Source organism: Castor canadensis, chromosome 8 (assembly GCF_047511655.1).
Source record: "Castor canadensis chromosome 8, mCasCan1.hap1v2, whole genome shotgun sequence".
NCBI classification, from domain to species: domain Eukaryota; kingdom Metazoa; phylum Chordata; class Mammalia; order Rodentia; family Castoridae; genus Castor; species Castor canadensis.
Window position 1 is genome coordinate 144,663,042 of NC_133393.1, and position 21,666 is coordinate 144,684,707.

Consider the following 21,666-nt stretch of genomic DNA (forward strand, 5'->3'; position numbering starts at 1 on the left):
AAAATAAATGAAATTGCCTCAAAAAATAGACCTTCAAAGAGCATTAGCTTCAGACCTTTCTTTTTAGAAAACCTTAACCATTCATTGGTCATTTTCAATATAAAAGCTGTATATCAAATTGAACAATTCAGACCAATACTTCCTTTTCTCATGAGATGTAAACTTTATTAGATATTGATATATATCAGCTTAAATCAAAGACTCCAAGACTCTAGGGAAGGATAAGATATACGTATATATATATGAAAGTGGGTTACACAATGCCCCTTTGCTTTGACCTTCGAGACTAAGAGGATGGAGAGGATGCAGGAGAATGCAAGCCCCCCCACCACCGCCAAGATTTCCATTACTTAATCACTGTAGCTTCTGAATATTTTACCTTAAGTGGCAAAATAAACATTATAGGTACAATTTGATTAAGGATTTTGAGATGAGACAATTATCCTGGATTATTTGGGTCTGCCCAATGTAATCTTAAAGCTCCTTAGAAGCAGGTAGGAGAGACAGACAAAGGAGATATGTACACAGAAGCAGAGACTGGTGGTAGAGATCAGAGAGAGTGGTTTAAGATACTATCTCTGCCTTCCTTGGAGATGAGGAAGGAGCCACAAGCAAGGATGACAGCCATAGAAGCCAAAAAAAAGAAAAACCCAGGACACAGATCCTTCCCTGGGGCCTTTAGAAGGAAGCATCCCTGCCAACAGCTTGACTTCAAGAAAAAAAAAGGTGTGTTTTTTCTTTAAGACACTGAGATAGTGGTGAATTGTCCTAGCAGCCAAAGGAAAGTAAAACAGTCCTCCCCCTAATCCAAGGGGGATTTTAGGAGACCCTAAAACTCATGGTTGAAATTGCAGACAGTACTGAACCCTAAATATACCAAGTTTTTTGATTCACAAATTTAATGCCTTTTCCATCTTAACTTAGCACTCATTACATACTATGGCCATAGCTATTACAGCCGACAGAAGTGACATGCCTTCCTTTTTCCTTTTTTACATTTTCACAGGTAGAAGATTCATTCTTACCATAGATGTTAGGATCTCAGCTTATATTTTTTCTTTCCTTAAGAGGGCAACTTCCACACTTAAAGGAAGCACTTCATAGCCCTTTTTTGTTTATGGAGGTTGATACCATCGTTAATCGTGTGCTTTGGGGCCATTATTAAGTTAAAGGTTACTTGAATACAGTATTGTGATCCTGTGACAGTTGATCATATAAGATTACTACTAAGTGACTAATGAGTAGGTACTGTATACAGTGTAGATACAATGAGCAAAATAAGATTTATATCCTAGGTGGGACAGAGCAGACAGTGCAAAATTTAATCCCACTACTCAGAACAATGCACAATTTAAAACTTGAGGTTTAGTTCTAGAATTCTTCCATTTAATATTTTCAAACAGTTGAGTATAAGTAACTGAACCTGTGAATAATGGAGGATGACTGTTCAAGGCAGGTACAGAGACTCATAGAAACAAGGTCTCCTGACTCCTGGTCTGAGACTTTTCCAGGAGATACAGTAAAGCTGATATATCACTCTATAGGATGGTCAATATTATTTTAAGATCAAAGGCTAAATTATATAAGAAAAGTAGAGGTCATCTTAGCAACCATCTCACATCGATAGAACTGTGAGATAGTCCAGAGCCCTTTCAAATACCAAGACTCTTTCTTATCCCAAAGGTAAGAACCACAGGTACCTGCAGTCCCACTGTGCACCCTGGATTCAGGGAGTCACTCAACACCACATTCACTCTCCTATTCACATTGTCATTCTTTGTAAGATTTCTCAATGTTAGCACTAACAGCTATTACACATTGGCTAGAAAAGCTCTTCATTTTTAATCCATTAAGAAAAAAAATCAATACCACTTTTTATTACACTTTGCATTTACCATTTTGTGTTCTTATATCCCATAATATCCTTATGAAGTGATATATTTGGGCCATTGGCAGGAAGGCCAAAATGGGCTTTTCTGCTATCCAAGCTGTCACATGGCCCAGCCTCGGGGATATTAAAACCTTAACAAATTACTCACTAGTGGCTTGTACAGTCTAGTTCACAAAATCTGGCACACTCTCTGAGCTGAGGGCTGGGGTGGACATACAAAGCTGGGGAAGCGGTCACATCTGGGTGAGCCCTCCTTGGATGGAATACACTCTGCATTCCCTATTCTACTGCACATGTCCCTCAAGATACTGCATAATAATAATAATGGAAAAAAAAAAAGCTTTAGCTTACAACTCCTCTTTGGTTCTCATTCCAACTCTAAAATGGTGAAATTTAAGGACCCATTTTCTTTCTGTTGATATTCATTGAGTTGACTCCCAAACACATTCATTTCAGGAGTTGGTGTTGATAAGAACATAATGAGCAGTGAACTGAGGCCTTAGGAATGACAAAACAGTGGGTGCAAGCTGAATCAGTTCAGAAATTAATATCCTAGGCTTGCTCATGACACTGGTTTTAAATGTCCAGGACTTTGCATTCTCTGAAGGCATCTGCTTTTAAATAACATTCCCACCCTCCCTGGCCTGCCTCTCTGGCCATGGGACAGTTCCATCTTGAGCTGCTGGTTATGAGTTACCACAGGGCAGCATGTGTGAACACTTTTGTGAATGGCTTCAAAGCCCCTTTCTGCCACATGACCACAACTCAGTAACCACTGAATACCTCCACTTGAGAGTCAAAAAAGAAAGGAGGGAGTATGCCCCACAAATAAGACCCACCAAGCCCATGAGAACAGATGCTTGCGTGGGAGTGTAACAGACAGGATCTAAATTCATATGGAGGTATGGTTGAGAATTAACATCACAACCAAAAGGGAGGAGAGACTCTGGGACCCATGTCCTTGGGGCTCAAAGTCAAGGATGCTCACAGTACCAGGAGGTTTACCTATCAATGGCTCCTGTTCCCCTCAGGCAAGAGAAGTGCAGTCGATTTGTGGAAGGAAAAATCCTTTCCAGTCAACATTTACTAAGGACTCATTAGAGTGAGTACTGAGTTTGGCCCTGGGAGTGTACAGATGAGTCAAACAGGTCCTTGTTTCAAGAAACTCACAATGGAGGTGTTAGACAGATATCAAATGTCACTTGGTGAGTGCTGGTCACAGAAGTTATCACATGAAATCAGACATTAGGGAGAAATGACACTGAACATGGGCAATGAAGGTGTTGGCTGGGAGAAAGACTGGAAAAAGAACTATATGATGGGCAGAAAGAACTCAGAGTGAAAATTCAGAAGCAGAAAAGCAGAAGTTTTGTCAAGGGTTCATTGAGGCACTAGAACCTAAGTAAAGACAGAAAAAGAGGGTGGTGGGGGGTGAGGGAGAATGGTGAAAGACCTTGAGTCCTGGTAAGGAGTCTGGAGTTCATCCAGGAAGCACATTCATTCATCCATTCATTCATTCAACAAACATTTGGGGAGCAACTCTTCTTCAGCCACCATCATAGCTGCCAGAGATGGAAGGAGGAACAGAGACCACACCATCCCCTTGCCAGTGATTACGAAAACAAAGCCCTGAGTATAAAAGGGAAGTAGAGGGAGTTAAGGGAAGACACAGCAGCTTCCCCTAACTTTAGACTAACTAAAGGTAAGGAGCAGTTATGTCTCAGCTGAGAACAGAGGATCTAGGTCAGCCAGATGAAAAGGGAATGGAAGCTGAACGGGCACTAAAGGATCTCAGGGAAACAAGAGGGCAGTGCAGGTCAGGCTCTGGAGAAGTCCAGTGTGGCTGGGCAGAGAAAGTGGGGAGGGTATGAACACAGGATGGAAGACACATCTCAGAAGACAGGCCAGGAGGGACAAGTACAAGGAGCAGCAGGTTGCTGGCCACTCTCTAAGGCGGCAGGAGATGCTGGGCAGTGCAGGCTGCTACATTTAGTCTCGGCCCCAGGGAAGAATGGACACGCCAGGGGAATGGACCAGCAGTTACAGGGATAAAAGACAGAAAACAAAAGACACAGCTGTAGGAGGTCAAGACCAGAGACAACAAGAGGTGGAATGGAGCAATGGAGGGAAGGAGGAAGATGGAAGAGAGTAACTACTACAACACACAGAGCTAGAAGAGCATGTAGCTGAAGGTGTTCACTGAGATTTTCTAGGAAGAAAGATGGATTTAGAATAGAAAAAAAAAAGATGTAAAAAGTTGGTTTAGGAAATTAGGGAGGGATTAAATAAACAAGAAAAAAAATTCCCCAATGAATATCCTTCTCCCATCGTCACTTGCCCCTTGATAAATGGCTCCAGAAGTGGGAATCTCATCTCCTTCCTAGATGGGAGAGCTCCATGCCCTACCACCTAATGGTTATAACTGGCATTTATCCTCAGTGCAGGTCAATGCCTGCCATAAATTTTATGCACTGACCCTGGTTCAAGGGCAAATTACAATGAGCTTCCTCCCTCTTCCTGTTATATTCCCTCTCAATTGAGGAAGACTAATTGTTTCTGATTCACTTACATCAAATGCTTAGAATCATAAACATGTGAGCACTCCAATAGGTGGGCTTCATTTTGACAACTGCATTTCATATTGGAAGAGACTAAGTCATAGGAAAAAGAGTGACTAAGCCACAATCACATACTTTACCCTGGTTGAGCTGATCTTAGAGCTCTTGGCATCTGAACTCCATCCCACCCCCAGCACTCTCTCATTCTGTTGTGCTGTGTAGTGTTATCAAACCACTAAACCTTAGCTCTGAGAGTATTTGCATCTCAGAGGGAATTCTGGGCTTTGCTCTCAAGAGACCCATTGAAATTAAACAGGGTTGAAAAATAACTAAGCCTACATAAAGCATGAACAGTATTTCCAGGAATTTAGCAGTGACTCTGTCCCTTATTTAGAGCTTCACATGCCATGAAGTCGAAAACTCAAGAGTGTAAGTGAGCTGCAGCATTGTGATGTTTAACTGTCAAGAGAATTGTCTCCACAAGCCCTAAAGTAAGGACACTGGGTCTGTGGCAGCTGGCAGGGTAGATGGCCTTTGTCACCTGGTGACCACAAGGCCTCTTCTGGAGTCTCAGGATCTCCAGGTCAGGTCACACTGGTCATCGTGTTCATTTGCTCCACTGCTGGACTCTCTCCCACCACACTGAACTTCAGCTTGTACAACTCTCATGCATAGCATTTCATAACCTCCCAGGCAGCTCATTCCAGCTTTGCACAGAATAGTCTCTGTGTGAGGGACTGAACATTTGCCCCACTGCCATGTCCCTGTACATAGTCAGGGGCCACCATACCTATCATCATGGCTCATCCAGGTGACAGGCCTCTGACTGTTTGCTAAAGCTGTTTGTGCACCCTGAGCCTCTGTATCTCCAAGGTAAACATCCCCAATTCTTTCCACTGTTTCTTATGTAACCTGGTTTGAACTGGCTCTGTCATTCATCTAGATCTTTCTAAGCATGCCGACTTGTCTAGATGGTTCTTAGTGCAAAGCCCAGAAATAAATGCAGCAACCCAACGGTGGACCAGCTGGTGCCTGCTCAGAGCAACCCAGAGCCTTTGTCACTCTTGCTCGACACTTCTGTTAACCATACCCACATCACTGAGCCCAAACTTAATGCGGTTTATGATACCATCCCAAGAACAGGGTCTATTCTTAAGTATCATGTTGACAGCTATAACACCCACCCTCAGTCTGTGTATGTTGTCTCAAGTATTTTCTCGATTCCCCCATTCCCCGTGGTCTCTGCTAGTCTGGTGAAATCAGTCAGTGACTACAGTCACTCCATCAGCCAGGGCAGGGCTGGTAGCATGATGCTTTCACAAGGTCTTAGACTTGATACCAAATCGCAAACACAGCCAGTTATGAACTTCCCATAACCTAAAATAGCCTCTAGCCTCTCCTCTTTGGGAAACTGCACAATTTGCCATTGAGTACATTGCCCCTCAAACTCCCCACCACCAATCTCTCCCAACCATAAGGAGTGGCCTCAGGGTGAGTAAACACAGGCGATCCAATCAGAGGAAATGCTGGGAAACTTGGGAAAAGAGTAAGTGTCTTTCTACTGGGATTGCTGACATAGGATGTAAGTGTCCAACTTTCTCTATGGAGGAAAAGACATGCTGAGAGAAACCAAGCAAAGTTGAACAAATGAATGAATAAAGGTCTAACTACAAAAACATCATTCAGTCAGGTGTTAGTGGCTCATGCCTATAATCCTGACTACATGGGAGGCTAAGATCTGGAGGATCATGGTTCAAGGCCAGCCCAAATAAATAGTTCATGAGACTCCATCTCCAAAATAACCAGAGAAAAATGGACTACAGGTGTGGCTCAAAAACCCTGAGTTCAAAACCCAGTTCCATATACACACACATACACAAAATTATTTCAGGAAAAAAAACATCATTTAGACCTTGGATCTCCAACCTTGCTTGAAGCCTGAGCTCTGTTTAAACTCACTGATTGCATTAACCAGCAAATTACCTTTTTGCCAAAATCAGTTTGGGCTTGATTTCTGCCACTGAGTGGAAATCATAATTCCACAACTTTCCAGTAGAAAGAGCAAGTAACACTAGTCAAACCCCTTTCCAAAGTCTAACACTGCAATGAAGCCCCGATGTACAGTATGGTTTCATGGTAGAAACTTAAGTTCTTGAATCTGGCCTCTATCCCGACTGGCTTTGGAGGCCTTGGGCAGATGAACAAAGCTTTTGTGCCTCATTCTCCCCATCTGTGCAGTACAGATACTAACTGTACCTAATATATGGGGTTGTTGGAAAGAGTTTGTGCAATGTCTGGCACACAGAAATGCTCACAACACTAATTGTTTACATTATCAATATCATCATTACCATCATTGTTATTGTTATGCTATTGTTGTTATTACTGCCAGTTCCGTTACACTGCCAAAGTCCATGCTTTACTTCTCAACTATGTGCTAGAACCTGGTGCCTCTGTCCTCTTTTCTAAGGGCTCCTCTAATGTCATTGCAGGGAGACTGTTTCTTTAAATATCTTCGAGAATCACATCAACTCTTCCCCCACTCTGATCTCTTTGCAGAAATGAGCCAACCATTATCAAGATACAACCTAACTCTACCTAGTTGCTAAAATGAGGGTTCTAACTGGTTCAGGGTTATAGCTAAGGAGTAGGAACACTGACAGGGGTGTGACACTGGGCCCTGAGCCCTAGGCTGAGGATTAGGACCTACATGAGTTTCTCTCTGCTGTGGTGAGCACATAGTCCTACCTTGTTTATATTCAGTCTAGCCAACTCAAGGCAACTCTCAGAAAGTGAAGTGGAGCTCCAAATTAAAAGGTAGCCTTGAGCTGTCAATAAAATTATGCATAAAGGAAATGTTTTAAAACACAGTAGTGACTTCCTTGAGACAGATGTGCATGTGTTTTTTTTTTAATTCAAGTGTGGGAGTAAATAAAAAGAATGGCTGCTACACTGCCATTCCTCCCCTCCCTGAAGCTGAGGATGCCATCTTTGATACACAAAAAACTGCACCATCTTTGAAAAATGGGGAATCTTGTCTTTTCTACTTACTTCTGGAAAGTGGCAGGGATTATCATTTGTGTTTATTTGTTTGGGGTGGGCAGTTTCTTTGTTGTATCCCTGTGCTTGCCTGTTAGCATGACTGATCATCTCTCTCCCAAGCCTGGGCCTCAACAGCTCCCACGAACCTCTCCCTCAGCACCCCTGCCTCTTCTTTCACAGCATAAATTTCCATGCACAGGGATCATTTGTTAGCCTATCTGTCTCCTCCACCAGACAATGTCCAGATCTGTTATCTCCACATTCTCAGCACTAGGTTTAGTGGGGACATCAAATAACAACCACAAAATGCTGAATTTATGAACACATAAATGGATAGAAAAATCAGTTGATGAAACGTCTGTCTCCACGAACAGCTAAGCAATTCTCCAAGGCTCACCTCCTCCCTCTTCTTGACACAGTGATACATTTGACCAAACAAGTCTTGAACATTTGTATATCCACCATCCTGTCATAACATCAAGGTATACCTTGTTTTGCTCTTGCTCTTGCTTTTCTTTTTTTTCCTCACATGGCTGACTAACTCCAATTACATGCACAACTGTAGGAAGGCATTTTCCATGACTAGGCATCAATATTCTAGTGTTCTACCCAATGAACTCTTGCAAACAGATGGCCTTGAGTCTCCTTCTAGGATTCTGTGACAGCCAGTATTCTACATTGCCCTCCTTCCCTCTCACTCTTACCTTCAAAGCTCCCAGAAAACAAGTAAATCCAGGTGATGGCTGGGATGCAGAGCAGAGTCAAAGAGGCAGCCAGGAATTTCCGTCTCCCTCTGCAGATTCCCAGCATCCTCTCAGAAGTGGCAATCCCTAATCCCAGCGCCGTGTCTCTGTCAGGAGCGTCAAGTCCTTGGCCTCCCTCATAATATTTTCTGAAAGAAGAGCAAAGAGGAAGAGCTGAGACCTTAGCAAGGTAAATGGATGCAAACTGCATCCACTGGGTAGATGCTGAAAATAGATCCCCTAGCCTATGACTTCCTGCCTACTTTTTTATCACAAGAGATGACAAATAATGCTGTGGTCTTGCAGTCTATTATCAAAACCAAGACAGGTTAAAAAAAAAATGATGAAATCTGCAAGGGCTCTTTTTCTCACATGCATGCATACGTAACTCTTACACTTCAAAGGAGCACTTAGTTAGCACCTATTATGTACCAAGCACAAACCAGGTGTTTCAAAACTAGAGTATAGTTTGACTTCAAAGATCATAGTTTAATGAAAGAGAATCAACAACAACAACAAAAAATCTGCAGAAGCTTCAAGAATGTAACAAGTGAGATGTACATGGAACCCTGTGAAAGGAAGATGAAGTTGCCGATAGATCCGAGTGTGTTCCAGGAAGAGGGGACCATGAACAGCACCTGAGAATGAAAAGCACATGCAAAGGAAAGGAGCTTGGTTCGGCCATGACATCCACCTGCACGAAAATGGACCTCAGTCACAGTAAGAGAACCTAAAAAACAACTCAACGTCTATCATAATAGTTCCTGCCTTCAATTTGGATGAAGAGGTAGCTGCAGAACAGCATGGAAACAATAAAAAGTGTGCAGAGAATGCACAGGAACACACACGCATCTTATAACCAGCCTAGAAAGGGGCGTTCCTTAGAACTAGACAGAAGAGTGGCCATCATGTGTTAAGAGTGAGAATGTTGATAGGAATGGAATACAGCGCCCATGATCTTTCACCTGAATATTTGACCAATAAATCAGGTAACTTATAAAAGACTTAAGAAACCAACAGACCATGAGATCTCCTCTCCACTATGCTCTAACAGTGATGTCACATGACTACAGGTGGCGAGGTAAATCTAAAAGGAGATTCCCTGACAGAGTAGAACACTGCTCCCCCAATACAGACAACTACAAAAAGCTTGAGGTTTCCCATGAACATGAAATAGCAAGTGTGGGTGCCCCTGTCTATACTCCCAGTGTGTCCTTCTTTCTGTCATAGCTTTTACACTTCCTGTACAGCTGTCTGGTTGAACTGCCTCCTCTCCTCACTATCCTTAGAGTCTCCCACTGATGGGGTTGGATTTTCCCCAACCCATCTGATCCTTCTGCCTTCCCTGACTTAGCATATAGCCTACTGCCTGTCACCTGCAGATGCCTGATAATTGTCAGTTAAAGGAATGAATGGTATCAGAGTCTAACCAGAGGCAACCTCTCAAGCTTCAGGAGTTCCTGCTCAGTAAGTTGTCAGCAATAAACACCTAATGAAGCCAATCTCAACTGTCAATGCTGGGCTTTCTTCTGAAGCCATTCTGAAGGGATTTTCTAAAAGGCCTCCTTTTGAAACAGATGAAAGACCACAAGGCTGGAGGGTGTGGACTAGAAAGAAAGCAAAATCCTTTTGAACAAAGAATGTTGACTTGAGAAAAAGTCTTCCCTCAGGAAGTTTTTCATTTTTAAGTAAGGGAAACAAACCCTGCTAGTCACAGAGAAGGAGAACCAGGCAGAGAAGATGCAATTATCTTTTTCTTTTCTTTTCTTTTTTGGCAGTACTAGGATTTGAACTTGGTACTTTGTGCTTGCTAGGTAAGTGCTCTTCCACTTGAGCCATGCCTCCAGCTCTTTTTGCTCTGGTAATTTTTAGAGATGGGATCTTGCTTTATTCTCAGGCCAGCCTGGACCACGATCCTCTTAATTTAAGTTTCCCCCTGTAGCTGGGATGACAGGAATGCACAACCCCACCAGCCCTTTTCCCATGGAAATGAGGTCTAGAAAACTTTGCCTGGGCTGGAACCATGATTCTTCCAATCTCAGCCTCCCAAGTAGCTAGGATTACAGGTAGGAGTCACCAGTGCCAGACTCAACAATCTCTTAAAAGAAGGGAGGACAAGGAGAGGGGGGGTTGCCATTAGACAGATGTATGTTCAAATCTAGCTACTGTACTCAACATGCTTCATCTTATTCATCTATAAATTGAAGTAATGCTTTGGGCGAATTGAGACTTTAGGGGAAAGTAGGAAGGTAAGAACTGATCTCGACTGGCATTAATGTTTAAATAACAGTTAAACAACAAACTCTTTTTTTTTTTTTTTTAACATTTGACTGTTTTTTTTTTCTTTTTTTTTTTTTCTTTTTCATTTTTCAACAACAAACTCTTTAAAACACTTCTGCCTTTCCATTCTCCATCTGCAGAAGTGAATTTCAATGTGCACACTTTGTACAAAGTTTTTTAACAGAGTCTAGGGAAGTTTGCCTTTTATGATAAGACTAGCATGAGAAATTAAACCCAGCAGGCAAAAAATATTCCTTCATGGATTTGACTTTTAAATGACACTTTGGTGCAATGAAAACAGGTTTTAAGGGAAAAATCTCAATTTCTATCAGAAGTTACTCCAAGAAGTCAACACATGAATCAACACAAGAAGAACCAAAGAAATAGGAAATGGGCTAGAAATTACATCTCAAATATGTACAAATGTGGACACATTAACTAGGAAACCCAGCCTTTAGCCAGCTCTCCCTCCACTGCTGCCTGGTACAAGGAGAGCTCCTACCTGTTCATCCAGGTGTCCAAGTCATCACTAAAGGCCCCTCCCTCAACTCCAACACCAGTCCCCTGGCCAATATGATCAGTCTCTCCTCCTAAACATCTACCCCATCTGTTGTCACCAATGGAATTCACATTTATAAACACTGTATGAGATATTAAAAAAATCATCTGTTAAGCCTCAAAAGTAGGGATTCAAAGCTCAATGTATATACAATCACAAGTATCTTTCAGTCCAAAGTAATAAACTACATACAAGGGCACGTAACTACATATCTCTACATATGAAAAAGACTTATATGTTAAAGTTATCACTGGATCTGAGATATGGATAATTTCACTATGCATGAATATATTTTCCAAATTTTTACACAACTAGCATGCATTGCTTTTGTTACTTGAAAACCACTTAAAAGCTTAAATCATTGTGTCTTATTACATTGTTTGCAACTCAGCACAGACCATGTAGTATATAATTTACACACCACATGCAGTGAGCCAGCATCTGAAGTATTCTAATTGGGAATACACCCTCCAAGGGTGTCTGGTTACATTGAAAGACTCCACCTTCCAAATGCCTGTTCCAGCTATCTCTGACCAACACCAGAAATGACTTGTTGTGGATATTCAAGATGTATGGGTTATCTAAAAACACTGCACATGAACAGGGAATTTTAAAAAAAGTATGGATCTAAAATCTAAGGAGCAAAGTGGCACAAACCCTTCAAAACCACTTAGGAATCCAAAATGATCCTGGCTGTGTATCATAATTAGAGAGTTAGGGGCACTGGTTCCAACTGAAGACTGGTTGAATCTGCCACTCACACCATGTCAGCCCTGTCTTTTCTTGCAAGGTGCTGTACCAGTACCTAACAGAGCAACAGGCTGGACCTCACTGAGGTTGTTACATATCAGGTCCTTAGCAGATGAACCCTCAATAGCTGTTAGCTTTTTTATTATAATTATTTGTACTACTGTTTTTATTATATCCCTACTGAATGCCTTTACCAGGCTATCACATCACACTCCAGTGCGGTCCTGAAATGTCTCTTCTCCTCTCTCAGACCTGGGGAGACTTTCAAGTCCTTGAAGCCTCTGTAGGAGCTCTCTGGTCCTTCTCTCTCCTGCTTCCCTCTGCTTTTCCACTCCAAGGGAAATCAGGAGCACATCCCTTCTCACTAAATTGTCTTCTATCACTTCCTGTGCATTAGCTAATCTCTCTTCTTTACACTAAAACCCCTAAAAAGCAAAGATCAGAATCTTCTAGTTTCAGTGCCTCTCCCTGTGACTAGCATCTAAGTTAGAGGAAGGTTCATCCTTACCCATCTATTACCATGAACATAAGTATCAGCTGATATCTTATTAGAAATGCAGGACCTTGGGCCTCAACCTGCCTCACTGAAACTGAATCTGCATTTTAACAAGGCCCAGATGGTCATGTGCACACTGCTGCTAAAGAAGCCTGTGATCCAGTACTGAATAAACAGCTGGTGATGACAGAGACAGAGCCTGCTCACCTGGCCTTCTCAGAGTGAGGACTGGCCAGTGGGCTGGGGAGAACCCTGCCCACCCTAGACTCTGCTGACTGAAGTTGTCAATTGCTTTCTGATAGAGAAGCAGTGCTTCTAGAAAAAGTTCCTTTTTCTAATCAAACAAAAGTGTCTTAAAGACTAGAGAAGACCCACTCCAAGTTCCCAGCAAAATCTTCTCCCACTGTTGAATGGAAGTCATGCACAGAGACTTCCTTCTCCTCACCTAGAGTATAAGAGAACCAGCTAAGGACACTGATTTAGTTACTGGGAACCCTGAAACTCAAATGTTAATATTGTTTTCTGTAAAAACAGAAACCTAGTTCTTCACCATAGCACACTCCACAGATGACCATTTGTTTTACCATCTGCTTCTCCAATTATACCACCAATGCCACAAGGCAGGGACCTTGTCTATTTTGTACATTGCTATTCTGTTCCTTACTCACACAGTACCTAGCATATAGGAGCTGATCAATAAATAGTTACTGAATGAATCAGTGGCTGCATATATCAGTCACAACCAGTAGCTATCTCCCTGGATATACATTATCACACAAACTACTATCATAAACCCCTAGTTCATCCCTTCCTCCTGAGCCCATCTATGGAATCCTATGCAACTTGTACTATGACATAAACAAACTCCTCTTTATCATCAACTTACTCTCACTTTACTCTTCCTTCTGTTCTTCTGAAAAAGTACAGTTATCCTGTAATTGCTTGCCCCAAAGGAAAGATTATTCCCCTCCTGGACACTTGCAACTAAGGGAAGCAGGTCTCTGACATCCTACCGCCCTTCCCTCATAGGAAGACCCTCGTGTTTCCTGGCTCACTGTCCTTCCCTCTTCTTGTCACTGTCATTTGCAACTCCTGGTCACTACTCAGGCTCTTGAAGACTTCAGTTCACAACTCACATTCTCACATACTCCCTCCTCTCCACCTTGATTCAACGATAAAAACAGCCTACTAGAAACATTTGCTGCTTCACATGGGCCTGGTTCACATTCTAGAACTTGTTATTAACAAAATCAGCACAACGTACAAAATTTCAAGTGCCCATATTCTCACCCTACTCTCCTTGCCTACCCTCAATTACACACAGTTTTCGCCACCACCCCAAAGTCCAGTCCACTGGCCTTCTAGAGCATGACCCTTCCATGTCAAGATATCCTTCATATCCTCTCTTGTTCAGTTTAATGCCACAGTTCCTTATTAAAATTCCCCTTTATCAACACCCACCCCTGCCTTGGTCTCCTTGACTCCTGGAAAAACCCAATGTTATACATGAATCAACTGTACCCATTCTTCACAATTTTACATACAAATCCAAGTGAGGTAGGAAATCACACTGTCAGGTAGAAATATTAATGAATGTTTTTAATAAATAGCTAAGTTCCCTTTAGCTATTTCTGATTTTGAATGGCCAGCCAACTGTCAGATATGCCACTACCTTTCTCTAGCAAACTCATTCTTCAACTTCTGAAATATTTAGTTTATATATATTTTCTTTTCCCAAACCATGTCCTTCCTGAATGGCAACCTGAGAGTCTTTCAGGACTTAGTGTGAGATCCACACTTTTAATTTTTTCCCTCCCCAGAGGAAATACCCATGCTACTGGCTTAAAAAACAACTTCCAAGCTGATGCCTCCCACATGAGTATCTCTAGCCATGACTGCCCTCTCTAGTTCAAGGTTCACATGTAAAATGGATAGATCCACCAGTATCTTATACCCCAACTCTTCCATTCCCTTCCACATCTGCTTCTATCTAGATCTTGCCCACATCCATCAAGAGCAACACAATTTACTCCATTGCTCAAGCTAGACCTGAGAAGTCATTTCCATACCTCCCCATCTTATCTTGTTCAATGCACACAACCTCATATCCAACCATGTTCACATCTGAAACATTCCTCTAATATATCCACTGCTCTCCATTTCTCCTGCCACAATATGAATCAAAGCTACCATCATCTCATGCTTAGGCCTACTGCATTAGTCATCTAATTCAAATCCCACTTGAAATCATCCAGTGTTTCTCACTAGTTCTTAAAACAAATCCTAAATGTGTTGTCTTGCTCACAATGATCTGCCCAGCTTGACCTCTAACTACCTCTTCCACTTCATCTCCAGCCTCAATTCCTTTAACTATTCTCTGCTACAAGTTCACTGGAATATTCCTCAGAGTTTTTGCAAGTGTGTTCTTGAAGAATGCTTATCACCCTGACGTTCACTTGACTGTGACCTTCCCATCCATGAAGTTAAGACCTTGAAAACTGTCAGCTTAGAGAATTCCTCTTGGATAATCCTGGGCCTAAGGAGCTCATCCCCACATCATCTATCCCTATGCTTTGCTTATTTCCTTAATAACACTTATCAACTTCCAAAATTATGCAATTATTTGATTGATTACTTGCTTAATGACTGTCACGCCCACTAGATTTTAATCTACAATTGAATTAAAACCATGACAGCTTTATATTCAATGTACACTCAGGAACATAGGGAGCATTCCATGACCTGATGAGTGCACCATCAGGTACCTTGCAGTCACTAGGATCATTTCAACGAGCCTTTTTAAAACAAAAGCCTACTAATGAGCTACGAGGCCATCCAACATCTGTAACATGAGAAACAAAATTTGTCCAGTGCCTGAAGCAACAGAATATACTTCATTCAGACACACTCAGGTCCTTGAGGTCACTCACGAAGTTCATTTTTGGTAATTCTCTCTACATTCTCTGCTTCGTAGGAAGAACACCTAAAAAGAGTGACATTTCCCACCGAGTCTGGAACCATAGGCACATGTGGCTCTGCATTTAGGTCCCACAGTATCTCTCTCCTGTAAAAGTCCATGGCCTATTAACCTAGCACATCTGATTTCTTTTTGAATTTGGAGAATGGTACTTGGCCTTGGAGGCACAACATGCAATATGCCTAGAATACACTATAAACTTGGAGTTTACAGCTGTAAATATCATAAGGGTTCTAATTACCAACTCAGTTTGTGTTGATCTTGCTGTGAAGTCCAATTCTCCAACAATAGGAAAACATATCCTTTTGGACCCAAAACCACTGTGATGTCACAGATCAAGGGTAGCAGGCTCCCTAGGACCTCGAATACCATCTCTTCTCCAACCCATTATTTCTCTACTTTGTGGTTGTGACACACTCCTTGTCACCTAAGAATTTTACCCATCTTGTCTCTGTCACATGAAAAGCAAAGTCCAAGATGCAGTCTGCATTTGCATGGGTCTTACATCATTCTCAAAGTACTGTAAGTCAAGAGACCTGAATGCCTATACATCCTGGCCGCTACAGTTGGAGAAGTCATTCAATAGCATGGAGCCCAATCAGTTTGGGACAAAAGCCCATTACGATATCAACTGTGGTTGGTAGGACTGAAGCGGGGGCAAATGAAATCCAAAATACAATCAAGTAAGAACCATGTAAGATGGTGTTAAGATTAAAAAGAATTTACTGAATTTTAGCTACTTGTATAATCAAATTCTAGGGATAGAACATACACCATTGGCTCCTTGCTTTGACATTTATAAATCCAGTAGAAGCAGGAAAGTAACTTACAAATATAGGTGTGCTCTGGTCCTTCCTTCAGGCGACATAGCTTGGTAAAGGGTAAACTCATGAAAAGGAAAGATTGTTCTTCCATCTGGGGAAGGGAAGTAGAATTTATTCTGAAAACATCATTCAGTATGTTGCTACTGTCTATAAATGGACCATCTCCATTCTTGAAAAGAGACTGTCCTATGAAAAAGATTATACAGTAGTGCCCCCTTTCCTTCCCAAGCATAACTAAACTATGATTTGAAAATATTAAATGGAAAATTTCACAAATAAAAAATTCTTAAGTTTAACAACTCAAGACCCATGAAAGGAATATGCAAGAACTCACCAACTCCATTAAACGACCAAACATGACAATCATGGGCATTGAAGAAGGAGAAGAGGTGTAAGCAAAAGGGATCTGTAATACATTCAACAAAATAATAACAGAAAATTTCCCAAATCTAGAGAAAGCTATGTCCATTCAGGTACAGGAAGCCTCCAGGACACCAAACAGACTTGACCAAAATAGAACTACCCCAAGACATATTATCATTAAAACAACAAGCACAGAGAACACAGAAAGAATACTGAAGGCTGTAAGAGGAAAAAAAACAAATAACATACAAAGGTAAACCCATCAAAATCACAGCAGATTTCTCAACGGAAAGCTTAAAAGCAAGAAGGGCATGGAGTGAGGTATTCCAGGCACTGAATGAAAATAACTTCAACCCTAGGATACTCTACCCAGCAAAACCATCATTCAAAATAGATGGAGCAATAAAGTCTTCCACGATAAGCAGAAACTAAAATAATATATGACCACCAAGCCACCACTACAAAAGATTCTTCAAGGAATTCTGCACACAAAAAATAAAAACAAATAAAACCATGAGAGGACAGGCAGTACTAAATCATAGGAGAAAAAAAGACAAAGAATCAGAGAGTTAACATTGATTCAGCTGCACACAATCAAACCCTTAAACAACAAAAAGAACTAAATGACAGGAATCACCACATACATATCAATATTAACAGTGAATGTTAATGGACTTAACTCCCCCATCAAAAGATACCATTTGGCACACTGGATTAAAAAGGAAGATCCAAGAATATGTTGTTTACAGAAGACCCATCTCATTGACAGAAACAAGCGCTGGCTTAGGGTGAAAGGCTGGAAGAAGATTTACCAAGCCAATGGCCCCCACAAACAGGAGGAGTAGCAATACTTATGTGGGACAAAGTAGATTTCAAACTTATGTTGATCAAACGAGATAAAGAAGAACACTCCATGCTAATAAAAGGAGAAATACACCAAAAGGAAATAACAATTATCAACCTATATGCACCCAATGTCAGTGTACCCAATTTCATCAAACATACTCTGAAGGACCTAAAAGCATATATAAACTCCAACACAGAGGTAGTGGGAGACTTTAATACCCTCCTATCACCCATAGGTCATCCAAAAAAAAAACTCAATAAGGAAATTCTAGAACTAAATCACACCATAGACCAAATGGACCTAGCTGATATCTATAGAATATTTCATCCAACTTCTGCACAATATACATTCTTCTCAGCAGACCATGGAACTTTCTCCAGAATTAATCTTATCTTAGGGCACAAAGCAAGCCTCAGAAAACATAAGAAAACAGAAATAATCCCCTTCATTCTATCTGATCACAATGCATTAAAACTAGAACTCAACAACAGCAGAAAACATGCAAACAAATGGAAGCTGAATAACACATTGCTCAATGATCAAAGGGTCATTGATGAAATAAAAGAGGAAATTAAAAGGTTCCTGGAAGTTAATGAAAATGAAAACACAACCTACCAGAACCTATAGGACACAGCAAAGGCAATCCGAAGAGGAAAGTTTATAGCCATGAGTGCATATATTAAAAGGACAGAAAGATCTCAAATCAATGACCTAATGCTACATCTCAAACTCCTAGAAAAACAAGAACAAGCAACACCCAAAACAAGCAGGAGAGAAAAAATAAAAATAGGAGCCGAAATTAATGAAATAGAAACAAAAAAAAAAACCATACATAGAATCAATGAAACAAAAAGCTAGTAATAAACAAGACTGACAGACCCCTGGAAAACCTGACTAAAATGAGGAGAGAAAAAACCCAAATCAGTAAAATCAGAAATGCAAAAGGGGAGATAACAACAAACACCACAGAAATCCAGGGAATCATCAGAGACCACTTTGAGAACCTATATTCCAACAAATTTGAAAATCGTGAGGAAATGGACAACTTTCTAGATACTTATGACCATCCAAAATTGAAGCAAGAGGCTATTTATCACCTGAATAGATCTGGAACACAAAATGAAACTGAAACAGCAATAGAGTCTCCCAAAAAAGAAAAATCAAGGACCGGATAGATTCACTGCTGAATTCTATCAGACCATTAAAGAAGAACTAATACCAACTCTCCTTAAACTCTTACACAAAACAGAAAGAGAAGGAACACTGCATAACTCATTTTATGAAGCCAGCATTACACTCATCCCAAAACCAGACAAAGACACCTCCGAAAAGGAGAACTATAGACCAATCTCCTTAGTAAACAGAGTGGGAGAAAATATTTGCCAGCTATATATCAGACAAAGGACTGATAACCAGAATATACAGGGAGCTCAAAAAACTAAACTCTCCCAAAATCAATGAATCAATAAAGAAATGGGCAATTGAACTAAACAGAGCTTTTTCAAAAGAAGAAATTCAAATGGCCACAAAACACATGAAAAACTGCTCACCATCTCTAGCCATAAAGGAAATGTAAATCAAAACCACACTAAGATTCCACTTCACCCCTCTTAGAACAGCTATCATCAAAAACATCACCAACAACAGGTGTTGGCAAAGATGTGGGGAAAAGGAACCCTCATACACTGCTGGTGGGAATGCAAGCTAGTCCAACCACTCTGGAAAACAATATGGAGGCTTCTTAAAAAACTAAACATAGATCTGCCATATGATCCAACAATCCCACTCCTAGGGATATACCCAAAGGAATGTAACTCAGGTTACTCCAGAGGCACCTGCACACCCATGTTTATTGCAACACTATTCACAATAGCCAAGTTATGGAAACAACCAAGATGCCCCACTATTGACGAATGGATTAAGAAAATGTGGTATTTATACACAATGGAATTTACTCAGCCATGAAGAAGAATGAAATCTAATCATTCGCAAGTCAATGGATGGAACTGGAGAACATCATCCTGAGTGAGGTTAGCCAGCCTCAGAAGACCAAAAATCGTATGTTCTCTCATATGTGGATTTTAGATCTAGGGCAAAGGCAGTAATGTTGTTGGACTTGGGTCACACGCTAAGGGGAGAGCACATACAAGAGGAATAGGGATAGGTAGGAAACCCAAAACATGAAAGTGTTTGATATCCCCACTGCAGAGTAGATAATACAGTAAACTTAAAGCGACAGAGGTAAATACAGGAAGGTGACCGGGAAGTGGTGAAGAGGTCAGGTAGAGATGAATCAATTTGGGTTGTAACATACTCGTACATGGAAGCAATGCTAGGAATCTCTCTATATAGCTATCCTTATCTCAAACTAGCAAAAACACTATGTCTTTCTTATTACTGCTTATGCCTTCTCTTCAACAAAATTAGAGAAAAGGGCAGAACAGGTTCTGCCTGGAAGCAAGGGAGGTGGGGGTAAGAGGGAGGGGGCGGGGGGGAGAAATGACCCAAACAATGTATGCACATATGAATAAATGAATAAAGAAAAACAAAAGTTTAAGGTGTACACCATTCTGAGTGGCATGAAGGAATCTCGTACTTCCCACTCTATCTGGCCCAAGATGTGTGTGAATCACCCCTGCGTCCAGAGTATCCACATAGTTTATGCTACCTGCCTGTTGGTCACTTACAAGGTATCTCAATTATCAGATCACCTCTCAAGAGTATCACAGTGCTTATGTTCAAGTAATCCTTAAATAGTAGCCTATCACTAAGTCACAAAGCTAATGTCATTTACCTCACTCCATCTCATCATAGAGGCATTATATCAGATCATTGCAGGAAGGGTGAGTATAGTACAATAAGATATGGTGAGACACAAAAAGAGACCGCGTAACTTTTATTATAGAATGTTGTTATAATTATTTTGTTATTATTATTCATCTATTACTGTCTTTTATAAGTTAAACTTAATCATAACTATGTGTATATAGGGAAAAGTATATACTATCCACGGTTGCAGGCATCCCCTGGGGTCTTGGAATATCTTCCTCACAGATAATGGAGGAAAACTGTATCTCAAGATTTCATACCAGGAAATGATTTCTTGGATAAGAAAACAACTACTCTTACAAAACTTATTTAGTATCCCCACAGCTGCCTTTCAAAAAAGGGAGGAGATATTAATTTTAATAATAAATTTTACTTTACCTGTTATGTCCAAAATATTAGTATTTTAGCATGCAATCATCAAGGACCTGTGCTGACACCTGTCATGCTACTTGAGAGGCTGAGATCTGGAGGATCATGGTTCCAGGCCCCGGTAGGCAAAAAAGCTTGCCAGATTCCCATCTCAATGGAAAAAACAAAACCTGGGCATGGTGGCACACATCCATCAGCCCCATGACAATGAGAAGATTAAAATAGGAGAATCATGGTCCAAATTGGCCGGGGAGCAAGACCCTATCTCTAAAATAACCAGGGCAAAAAGAACTGAAGGCATGAGGTACGCATGGCTCAAGTGAAACCCTGAGTTCAAATTAAACCTTGGTACCACAAAAAAAAAAAGTGATCAATATAAATCACTACCAATGAGTTACTTACATTCTTTTTCTCATACCTAGTCTTTGAAGTCAGAGAGCATCTTATATTGACAGCACATCTCATTTGGAACTCCAGTGCTCAACAGCAGGACTGTGGCTCATGACAACAGTGTTGGATGGTGCAACACTGCACCATCACCATATTTCCTAAGCCATCACATACTACTGATCAGGAATGTACGTCTAACTATGGGCTTGAGGCAGAGGATGCAGGAGGCTCTGCAGTAACACAGGCTAAATAAATAGTACCAGCAGAAGTAGACAGAACAGGATTTAAGTGGCTATGACAGTGTTCAGGGAAGAAGAAACGATAAGGGCAACTAGGACATTCAGGTAGCTATTGACACTTTCACAGGCCTTAATTCATGCAATCTCTCTGATTCTCCTGTGAGACTCCACCCAAGCAGAAGGGCACTGAGCCTCAGAGGTACATGACTGAAGCCACACAGCTGTTTAGCAAGACCCTGGGAATAACGTTAGAGCTTCTGACTGCATGTCAATGTGCCTTCTTCCACATGACAACAAAGACCTCCAAGACCTGACCCTGCAGCCTCATCTCTCCAGCTATGTATCTCAGCACAGTGTGAATCACACCTTCCAACCAAGAAGTACCACATGCATGAAGGATGCTATGTTGCTTTACACTGCCCTCCCTTCCCACCTGCTCTCCTCTACCTCCTAGACCCTCCACACTAGCTCCTCCTTGTCTACATGGTCTTCCCAACCAGGGATGATCT

The 21,666-nt window shown here is 41.2% G+C and overlaps 1 protein-coding gene across 8 annotated transcripts in view; it reads right to left on the reverse strand.

Moving 5' to 3' along the window:
* The window catches only part of Large1 (LARGE xylosyl- and glucuronyltransferase 1), a 502,729-nt gene that overhangs the window by 361,134 nt on the left and 119,929 nt on the right, over window positions 1-21,666 (reverse strand). For all 8 annotated transcript variants that reach the window (XM_074084325.1, XM_074084329.1, XM_074084326.1 and 5 more), the window contains one exon: window positions 8,196-8,383. In XM_074084325.1, coding sequence (XP_073940426.1) covers window positions 8,196-8,383 — 188 coding nt within the window. The remainder of the gene's footprint in view (window positions 1-8,195; window positions 8,384-21,666) is intronic.